The following is a 9955-nucleotide window of genomic DNA, read 5'->3' on the forward strand; positions in this document are numbered from 1 at the left end:
CGGGGAGGAGGTGCCCCTCACCAGATAAGGGGCCACCCGCGGGCAGCCGGCTCCAGGACGCCCGTGGGGACCCCTCGGGGACTCAGACAGCATCCCTCCCCGCCCCAGGGGCACCGAGGGGAAAGAAGAGGGCCGCCGAGGACCAGCGGGACTTGGTTTCGAGCATCGAGCATCGAAATGCCTGGGAAGGGGTCCTGGTTGGCGCGTCTGGGGAGCAGGAGTGGGGTTGGGGAGGCCGAGCCTGAAAAACCTTCCTCTGGGTCGGCCCCTCTTTGCCATTCTTCACCCGACCCACTGCCCTGACCTGGGCTTGAGGCCGTGGCTCCAAAGCTTAACAAACTTAGCAGTAACAGCAACCAATATCAAGCCCCTTAGCCCCCAACCCCCAACCCTTTTCTCACCCGGACCCCTCCCCCTTGCAAAGGCCAAGCCCATGCGATGAAAAGGGAAATTGCTGTCTCTCTGAACAAAATGCTGTGTATGCAGAGCAGGTAGAGATTAATCTTTGCCAGCTTTTCCAAGGCATGGCAAGGGGCTTGTGGATGACAATGCACCAGCCATCTAGGGGAGAGAGGGAGATGATTTACTACCCTCCCAAAGAAGCAGGGGGCTCTCTGGCCCCCCTGGAGCCTCAGTTACAGGATATTTTCTGATTTTGGCATCTACCAGCACCTGATCTCTTTCCTCTCTCCTGGCTTCTTCTCCACTGTAACTTCATCTCCACCCTCACTTTTTGTGTACTGTGGGCAGGGAAGCTGCAGATACCCTTGGGTCCCCTGGCAACTTCTCCCAAGCCTCTTCTCCTTGGGCCCAGCACACACCCTGATTAGCAAGTGATGTGTGTGAGGAGGGTTTTTGAATGTTGAATGTATAATGATTACCATGCCTCTGGCTGGCCATGGAGCCCAGAGCAGAGCTGTTAACAAGGCGCCCAGGGAAGAGCTTAGGGAGCAGGAACCTCATCTCCCTCCCTCCATATCTGGTGGCAAATTAGAGGCTATTTCCAGCCTTTTTCTTTCATTCACTAGGAGCTTTCTGGCCCTTCTCTTTGCATTTGGCATTTCACACCCATCTGCCTCCCAAGCTGCCATGGGGCTTGACTTTCAGAATACTAGCAGGAGCCTTCTGCTGCTTCTGGGGACTTTGTCTCTCCCCTCCTCCAAGGCTTGTTTGGGAACCACTCCCAAACTCTCACATCTGTAGTCATTCTTGCAGCCAGTTTTTGAGGGATAGGAGAACTTATACCCCCACAAAGGCAAGTTTCACCCTGACTGGGAGGGAGTGGTTCTTCCTGTAGGGACTGAGTTTGATTTGGTTTTCCTTTGAAGCCCAAAGAATTTGCTGTTACAATTTGTTGACCATATTGCAATAAAGCTGGATATGATTCTCACTTTAGCATTTAAAATTTTTTGGTAGCAGGCAGTTTGTTAACTCCTTTTGAATTATTAGTTAACTATAGCCTTGGGTAGGGGAGGAGTCAAAAGAGGGACACACAGTCTCCCAAGCCTCCATTTGGCATTGGCAGTCTCCAAATGGACATTTCACAGAGGTGGAGAAGGAGGAGCTGCTGTGAGGTGCATATTTCCTTAATTTTGTGCAAACTAGGAGACTTGGCTCAACTGGTCCAGCAGAGCGCTGAGCCCATCAGGAACTCACCCTCATGAGTCCTCTCCATCTGCTCCAATGCTTTGAGGAAAGGGGATTCTGGACTCCGGTCTCTGTAATCCTATCTCTACCCCAACCCAAGGTGGAGACAAATGGGGTGGTGGGAGTGGAGGTGGAGCACTGCAGAGAGCGGAGTTTGTTGGTCAAGCTGAGTCTGCATCTTATGGTGAAGGGAAAGGAGGGAGGACTCCTGAGTTGGGAAGAGAGGGTTTGAATCCTTTTCACACTGGAAGTTATCTCCAAGGATGGAATTCTGGGCTGGTCAGGGCAAAAGGACAGACAATCCTGAATGGCCACCTCATTGTCGTTCTCTGTCCCTTTAGGAGAGCCACTGTGGCTGCCTCTGAAGTCAAGTCGTGCTCAAGCAGGAGCGAGATGGGTGTCAGCAGGCTGGGAGTTCAGGACTGTATGGGTTCAAGGGTCCTCTGCCCGTGTACCCATGGGTCTCCTTAATCAGCCTTCATCCCTCCTGGGGCTTTAAAACAAACCCTCTCCAACACAGTACTCCCTACCCTCCCAAGCAAATCGTTGTGCTGAGGTTTCCAGCATCCTATCTGCCACTCATCCCGTCCCCCTAGCCCTGCGCAGCTCCCTCTGCAGTTGGGAAGCTCCCGGTGCCAAACCTGGCAAATTTCTGGGTTACTTCGTGTCGGGCCAAGATTGCTTGCGACAGGTAAATGGGCTGCGGGCTGCCGTAATGCCAGGCGTATTTTCAGTTAATAGGGAGGGAAAATGAGGTGTCTGCAGCGATATTGGAAAGTACAAGATCGATGATCCGGCCTCGTGTCCAATCAGCAGCCTTTAATTGACTGTATTTTCTGGGTAATTGAGCCTCTCTTCCTCCAAATTGAAGTGGAAGATATAACAATACATCTTGCCAGGAGGAATTACTCATTACTTCATAATGAAATTTCCCTTTTGCCAAGGTTTGCGGTTTGGCGCTAGGCACGCACTACTCACACTCCCTTGCAGACCCCCGCACCTAAAAATAGACTTTTCCCACCTGCACCGTAAGCAACATCTGGCCCAATTAGGTGGTGATCGTTGTAGTGGGGGCTGGGGCGGAGATGATCTTAAAGGCACTGCGTCCTCCGCAGCCTCTGTCTCTTCATCTGTAAAATGAGAAGGCTAGTCCAAGCAAGAGGGCTGACATGGTATTATTGTTTTCATTTTTCAATTTTCCGACCGTCTCTTAGTTTCCCTCCGTCTCAGTCCCATTTTGCAGGTGGGAAAACGGAGGCTCTGGCCTCACACAGATATTAGTGACTTATGTAGCTAGAGGCTCCCAGCTCCGGTGGCTTCCCCTCCCATGCCTTAGGCCTCTTTGGGCCCCAGAGTCCACGGTTACCGTCGTTTAGTCTGACACCTCACATTCGACTCACACTTTTCCTAGGCTCCTCAGCATAGTCGGGGACCCAGCGGGGCCTGGGAGCGCAGACGTGCGCTCAGCCGCGGTCCTTTTGGCCCGGGAAGAATAGCCACCCCGCAGCCCGAGTGCGCGCTCAGCGCAGGCCGTCGCCGTCTAGTTAGCGAGTGATTGATTGCCTTATTAAAGCGTGTTCTTGTAAGTGTGACCAAACTGATTGCATTGCATATGTTTGGGATAATGCTCATTTTAAACAACAGGATAAAGAGGATGAGCTCGGCAGAGCCTCCGAAGAGGAAATGATTCCGGCCAGCAGCTCCCTAACTCTGGCATTAAATTGCCCGGTTACATAGCAAATCACTTGGTTTCTCCACCCTTGTCCGCATGTTTCCCCCCTTGGCCTGCAGTTTGATTGTATCCCCCCAGTGTTGTCTGCCCCACCAATGATTTTTCTAGTGACTATGTCGGCCCTGCTTTCCCAACCGGGAAACCCGCAGCTGCACATTCCACACATCGAGTCCCTCTGCCCCCATTCCGGGCATAGTGAGAGGTGATTCAGGATGCGCCCTCTCAGCCTAGGCCTCCCAGGGGGATATGGCCCTAGACGGTCGGTGGCTAGCGGGAGCTTAGGTCCCCGCCCAAGTCGCGTGTCTCCCCACCCCCAGCCTAGCACGTTCCTGAAAGTTTAAAAGATTCTTTTGTTCCCCAGGCTTTTCCCGCTCGGTTGCTTCCATTATTCCCCAATCGAGAAAACACTCGCAGCCATATGTCGGCCGAAGGGCGTGGGGGTCACGGGCTGACAGTTGTCGGGGATGACCAGCGGATGGCATTCTCCTAGTGGAAAGAGCTTTTCCTTCCTAGAGTCCTCTCTAAGCACCCTCACCCGGAGTGAGAGAGGGAGTAGTGTCGGTGAGTGGGGGCAGGAAAAGGAGTTTGAGCCCCACAATGGCGATTTCCTTCTAGTTACTCTGCCCCCCACCCCAGTCCTTGTGGCTAGGTTCTCTTTCTGGGCCTGTTCCCTAACAAAGAAATCCTCAGCCGGCCTCCACTCACTCCAGTCGACTTGCACGGGAGCCAAACTGTTGGCAGACTGAACTTCCTAAGGGACACCTTTCAGGTGTGCTGGAATTCTGATTTGTTCAAGATGATGATGGTTATCAGGATAAGTCAGAAACGATGCCACCCTTTGGGGTGTCATTTGTCAGTGCAGTCGCATGGATTCGTTTGCAAGACCCAGCTAAAACTGGATAAGTGACTTGATCCAAACGGAAAAATTCTCCCATCGCTCAGCTCCTCCCTGGCTCTGTGGGGGCAGACACATCAGTGTATTAGGGTGAAACCAAGGCCCAACTCACCATTTGTGCTGGTTTGTGGACCCCGAAATGTTAAGCCTGAGGAGGGAAAAAGCCACCGGCTACAAAGCAAATAGAAACACAACGTCCTTTCCAAAATCGCTTTCTCAGCAAATAAGTGTGTGATATTCTGAGCAGGAGCAGGAGAGAGATTGCCACTTAAAAATAACATGAAAGCATTAAGTAATTATTTAAAACAAGGCTGTTTAGAAAAATATTTGTATTTATTGCAGCTGCTCAATTGGCCTCGTTAAAGTCGGCAAGCATTTAAATTGTGTTACAATCTCATTTAAATCCCTCTCCGTTCCAGCAGGCTGAAGAGCTTGAATAGACCAATCACTTCATAATGATGATGAATGAGAAATTAATTCAGATACAAGCAAGACAATTTAGGCCTTCATCTGTTTAAATAGCCTTCCAATATTATTCGCGATCGCGGGTCACAGATTGAATCAATTGTCCAATCTTGTGAAAGTCATATCCTTGCATCTTCATCGAGATTATTTATAGCGCAGTGAGGGCTGCTGAAAGGTATACGCTGTTAACAGGGACAATTACTTAAAGGGAAGCGTTTATAAAATGGAAAACAAATGCCGGGGTTAGTAACAAATGGGATCAAAAGCAGCCATTCCAATCTGGCTCCTCGAGGGAAGCTAGCGGGCGCGGCCTCCGCAGGATGAGGGCTCGCCGAGGGCTCACCTCCCGCCGCCCAGGTGAGGCCCGGGCTTCCCGGTACGCCAGCCGGCGCTTTGGCTGCCGTAGCGACCCGGGGCCAGCCTCATCCCGGTCTTCAGGTCTGGCGGGAAGCCGCGGCAAAGCCGCGGCGAAGCCTCACTTGGGCATCTAGAGGCGCCGCACCCGCAGACGCCAACCGCACGCGGTGCCCTTTGTGCCGGGTCCTGGCCACGCCCTGAATTCACCCACCAGCTCTGACATGCTTTGGCCTCGGCCGCAGAGGTTGGAGGCCTTGCGAGGCACGGGACTAGAGGGATGGACTTCTGGACTTGGCCTCGGGTCGCATTTCCACGGGGCTTATCGCCCCGCCGTCCCTGGGCCAGGGGTCTCCTCCTGTCCTGCGGGGCCTGGGCCCCTCCCCGGCCCGTTTCTCCCAGTGCTCTCTGGCCTGCGAGTGGCATCCAGCTCCGCAAAGAAGAGCCAGTTCCTTCCTTCCGCTGTCGAAGTGCCGCTCCCCGAACCTTGAAATAACCCCCGAGGGACGCTGTCCCCTGCGTTGTCTGCCTCGCGTCCTCAGTGCAGCCCATGAGGCCGAAACGACTCCCGGGTGACATGTGCCACCCCGAGGTGTCCGCTTCCCCTTCCTGGGCCAGGTTAGGCAGAGAACCTGAACAATGTGCGCGGGGGTAGGGTGGGTTTGTTCCCCCCACCCCGCATCGGTCCAGGCGCGTCTGGTGGTGTGTGCCGCGTCTACACGGTCTCTGTTTGCGGGCCCAGGGGCGACCGAGCCTTAGCAGGCGGCGCTCTTTGGGGATAAATGTGCGGTGGGCTCATATACCGAGCCTTGAGTAGGAGGGAAGAGCGAGGGGCTCCCAGTGAACCCAGAGAGGAGTCCTCGCGGTACAGCACCCTCGCCACTCCCGTCTGCGTCGAAGTGCTTTTAATTTTATTTTTTATTCCTCTGTATTTCTGTGTTTTGAAACAAAAGCCCAACTAATGGATTCCTGGCGCTCTGAGGACCCACTCCCGGGAGCGACTTTGATGTATTGCTGTCCAATTAGTGCCTTTAATTGGTGTCCTTAGGGACAAGCTGGCCCGGAGCTGGGACACAGCCTCCTCTCGCCTCTCCTGCACACTGGAAAGGTAAAATTTATAACGCACTGCAGCAATCCCTTGGGAGAGCGAGCGAGGAAGGGAGGCTGGGGAGGAAGGGAGAGATACAGCTCCATCTTGCAATTCCCCGACCCTCCGGGGCACAGGGGTCCTGGATAAGGGCCCAGATCACCCGATTTCTATAGTTTCCTGACTCCCTCGCGGACCTGGCAGGAGGGCTCCGGCTGAGTCGCTGAGGATTATGAATTTGTTCGCAGAAAAGCCAAGGGAGCGCGCATTGTCTGTAGAAGCCCACCCCATGTGGTCCCTCAACTCGTTAATAATGGCTGTTTGTTAACAAGGATGCGGAGGTTAAATAATCTGGGTGGAAGATTAAACACGCCTCATCAAGGCGCTAGGAGCAGAGACTCACAGATAAAGTTGCGGGGCTTGCTGGAACCCGGAGGAAGGTGGGCATGAACCGCCTGCAAGGAGCCCAGGAGTAGAGGAGGAGGGAGGGTCTAGGTCCCCTTTTCAGGGTGTTTCCCCTATAAAGTCAGCACAGACCCAAACCCTTGTAGTGTTGAAGAGCAAATCCCATCTAGGAGCCCACCCCAATGAAGTGTGGATGTCAAATCCTGCAGGGAGAATCTGCTGGAGATCAGAAATGGAGACCTGAGTCTCAATCCAGGGCCCATTTTGAGGAGTGGTGGCTATCTGCTGCCTTCCAAGCCTTACAAACTCATACCTCTGGGAAATAAGGGATATTTGTATCCACATAATCCAGAGTGAGTTGCACTGGGTTGGAAAGCAGATGAGGCTTGCACTCTGCCCTTAAATAGCCATGTGTCTATATTACATTATTTTCCTATTTTATAAAATAAACAGGAGGTAGGGCTTGATATAGATGATGTATAATATTTCTTTCTTCCCTCAAGTTCTCACCAGAGTTAGGGAGCTGAGCCCCTTCTCAGATACTCTGCTTTGGAAGGTTCAGTCAAGGAGGATTTTATTCAGCAAATATTTGAGAGCCTACGATGTGCCAATTACTGTGAAGTGTGTATTTTTTAACTGTGACAGCATAATATCAAATTGTATATTCCTGTGTGTGTCATTCTCAAATATAATCTTGTGAAGGAAGACAAGAGAGAAAGAAGTAGAGAGAACTGAATAGAATGTGTGTGGTACATGAGATGGTGACTGCAGCCATGAAATTAAAAGACACTTTCTCCTTGGAAGGAAAGCTATGCAAACCTAGGCAGTGTATTAAAAAGCAGAGATATCACTTTGCCAGCAAAGGTCTGCATAGTCAAAGCTATGGTTTTCCCAGTAGTCATGTACAAATATGAGAGTTGGACCATATAGAAGGCTGAGTGCTGAAGAATTGATGCTTTTAAATTGTAGTACTGGAGAAGACTCTTGTGAGTCCCTTGGACAGCAAGGAGATGAAACAAGTCAATCCTAAAGGAAATCAACCCTGAATCTTCGTTAGAAGGACTGATGCTGAAGCTGAAGCTCCAGTACTTTGGCCACCTGATGTGAAGAGCTGACTCATTGGAAAAAACCCTGATGCTGGGAAAGATTGAAGGCAGGAGGAGAAGGAGGTTACAGAGGATGAGATGGTTGAATGGCATCACCAATTCAATGGACATGTGTCTGAGCAGACTCCAGGAGATGGTAAAGGACAGGGAAACCTGGCATGCTGCAGTCCATGGTGTTGCAAAGAGTCAGACATGACTGAGCAACTGAAGAGCAACATAGGGTAGAGAGATTGGAGCATGCAGGGAAAAGGAATCAGAAGTAGAGATCTTTGAGATGGTGGGAAAGTCAGTGAGGATGAATACCGCAGAAGCAGTTCCTTGATGGAGAGTAGTTTCAAGGGAGCAGAGAGAAGGTCCTGAGATTTGACAGCCAATGAAAGGTAAACAGTGGTTTCAGAAGTTAAAGTTCCACTCTTAACTAATTTCTCCAAAATATCACTTTCTGAGTCCACCATACAGGGAACTCAGCTGCTGGGTGGGGACTCTTTAAGCTTCTGACTGATGGGTATCTGGGCTCAAGATGGCGATGGGCAAACCCTAGGTTGAGGTTTTCCTTAAAATCAGCAGTAACTGTGGCTCCTACATTACTCTGCCTTCACTTGGAAAGTCCAGTGACCAGACTTGTGGTGCTAGGCTTCGAGGTTGAATACCTAACCTTTATTGAGTTCTTGGGCTTCCCTGGTGGCTTAGCCAGTAAAGAGTCCACCTGCAATGAGGAAAGGTTGGGAAGATCCCCTGGAGGAGGATCCCTCTCCAACCCACTCCAGTATTCTTGCCCGGAGAATCCCCAAGGACAGAGGAGCCTGGTAGGCTATAGTCCATTGAGTACTTGGTCTCATGCACTTACTGTTCTATGCTTTCTATGCATTATTTAATTAAATTCTTACAACAACCCCTTGAGGTGAATACTGTTATAACTCTTGTTTTATAGATGAGGAAATTGAAGCACAGAGAGCTAGTGACCTGCCTGTGTCACACAGCTGGTAGATCAGTCTGATTCCAGAGTTCTCACTGCTGATTGCATCATTAAAGTTGTCTTTGTGGTGCACATGGACATCACCAGATGGTCAACACCGAAATCAGATTGATTATATTCTTTGCAGCCAAAGATGGAGAAGCTCTATACAGTCAACAACAACAACAACAACAAAAGACCTGGAGCTGACTGTGCCTCAGATCATGAACTCCTTATTGCCAAATTTAGACTGAAATTGAAGAAAGTAGGGAAAACCACTAGACCAGGTATGACCTAAATCAAATCCCTTATGATTATACAGTGGAAGTGAGAAATAGATTTAAGGGACTAGATCTGATAGAGTGCCTGATGAGGTTCGTGACATTGTACAGGACACAGGGATCAAGACCATCCCCATGGAAAAGAAATGCAAAAAAGCAAAATGGCTGTCTGGGGAGGCCTTACAAATAGCTGTGAAAAGAAGAGAAGTGAAAAGCAAAGAAGAAAAGGAAAGATATAAGCATATGAATGTAGAGTTCCAAAGAATAACAAGAAGAGATAAGAAAGGCTTCCTCAGTGATCAATGCAAAGAAATAGAGGAAAACAAAAGAATGGGAAAAACTAGAGATCTCTTCAAGAAAATTAGAGATACCAAGGGAACATTGCATGCAAAGATGGGCTCGATAAAGGACAGAAATGGTATGGACCTAACAGAAGCAGAAGATATTAAGAAGAGATGGCAAGAATACACAGAAGAACTGTACAAAAAAGATCTTCACGACCCAGATAATCACGATGGTGTGATCACACACCTGGAGCCAGGCATCCTGGCATGTGAAGTCAAGTGGGCCTTAGAAAGCACCGCTATGAACAAAGCTAGTGGAGGTGATAGAATTCCAGTTGAGCTATTCCAAATCCTGAAAGATGATGCTGTGAAAGTGCTGCACTCAATATGCCAGCACATTTGGAAAACTCAGCAGTGGCCACAGGACTGGAAAAGGTCAGTTTTCATTCCAATCCCAAAGAAAGGCAATGCCAAAGAGTGCTCAAACTACCACACAATTGCACTCATCTCACATGCTAGCAAAGTAATGCTCAAAATTCTCCAAGCCAGGCTTCAGCAATACGTGAACCGTGAACCTCCAGATGTTCAAGCTGGTTTTAGAAAAGGCAGAAGAACCAGAGACCAAATTGCCAACATCCGCTGGATCATCGAAAAAGCAAGAGACTTCCAGAAAAAATCTATTTCTGCTTTATTGACTATGCCAAAGCCTTTGACTGTGTGGATCACAATAAACTGGGGAAAATT

At 50.0% G+C, this 9955-nt stretch overlaps 1 protein-coding gene across 1 annotated transcript in view; it reads left to right on the forward strand.

The window, feature by feature from the left end:
- The window catches only part of EVX1 (even-skipped homeobox 1), a 7314-nt gene extending 3445 nt beyond the window's left edge, over positions 1–3869 (forward strand). Inside the window, exons 4-7 of the mRNA XM_010855417.1 lie at positions 1989–2071; positions 2244–2338; positions 3059–3190; positions 3741–3869. Of these exons, the coding sequence (XP_010853719.1) occupies positions 1989–2071; positions 2244–2338; positions 3059–3190; positions 3741–3869 (439 nt within the window). The remainder of the gene's footprint in view (positions 1–1988; positions 2072–2243; positions 2339–3058; positions 3191–3740) is intronic.
- The last annotated feature ends 6086 nt before the right edge of the window (positions 3870–9955 follow it).

The sequence above is a fragment of the Bison bison genome, unplaced genomic scaffold (assembly GCF_000754665.1).
Source record: "Bison bison bison isolate TAMUID 2011002044 unplaced genomic scaffold, Bison_UMD1.0 scf7180017864364, whole genome shotgun sequence".
NCBI classification, from domain to species: Eukaryota; Metazoa; Chordata; class Mammalia; order Artiodactyla; family Bovidae; genus Bison; species Bison bison.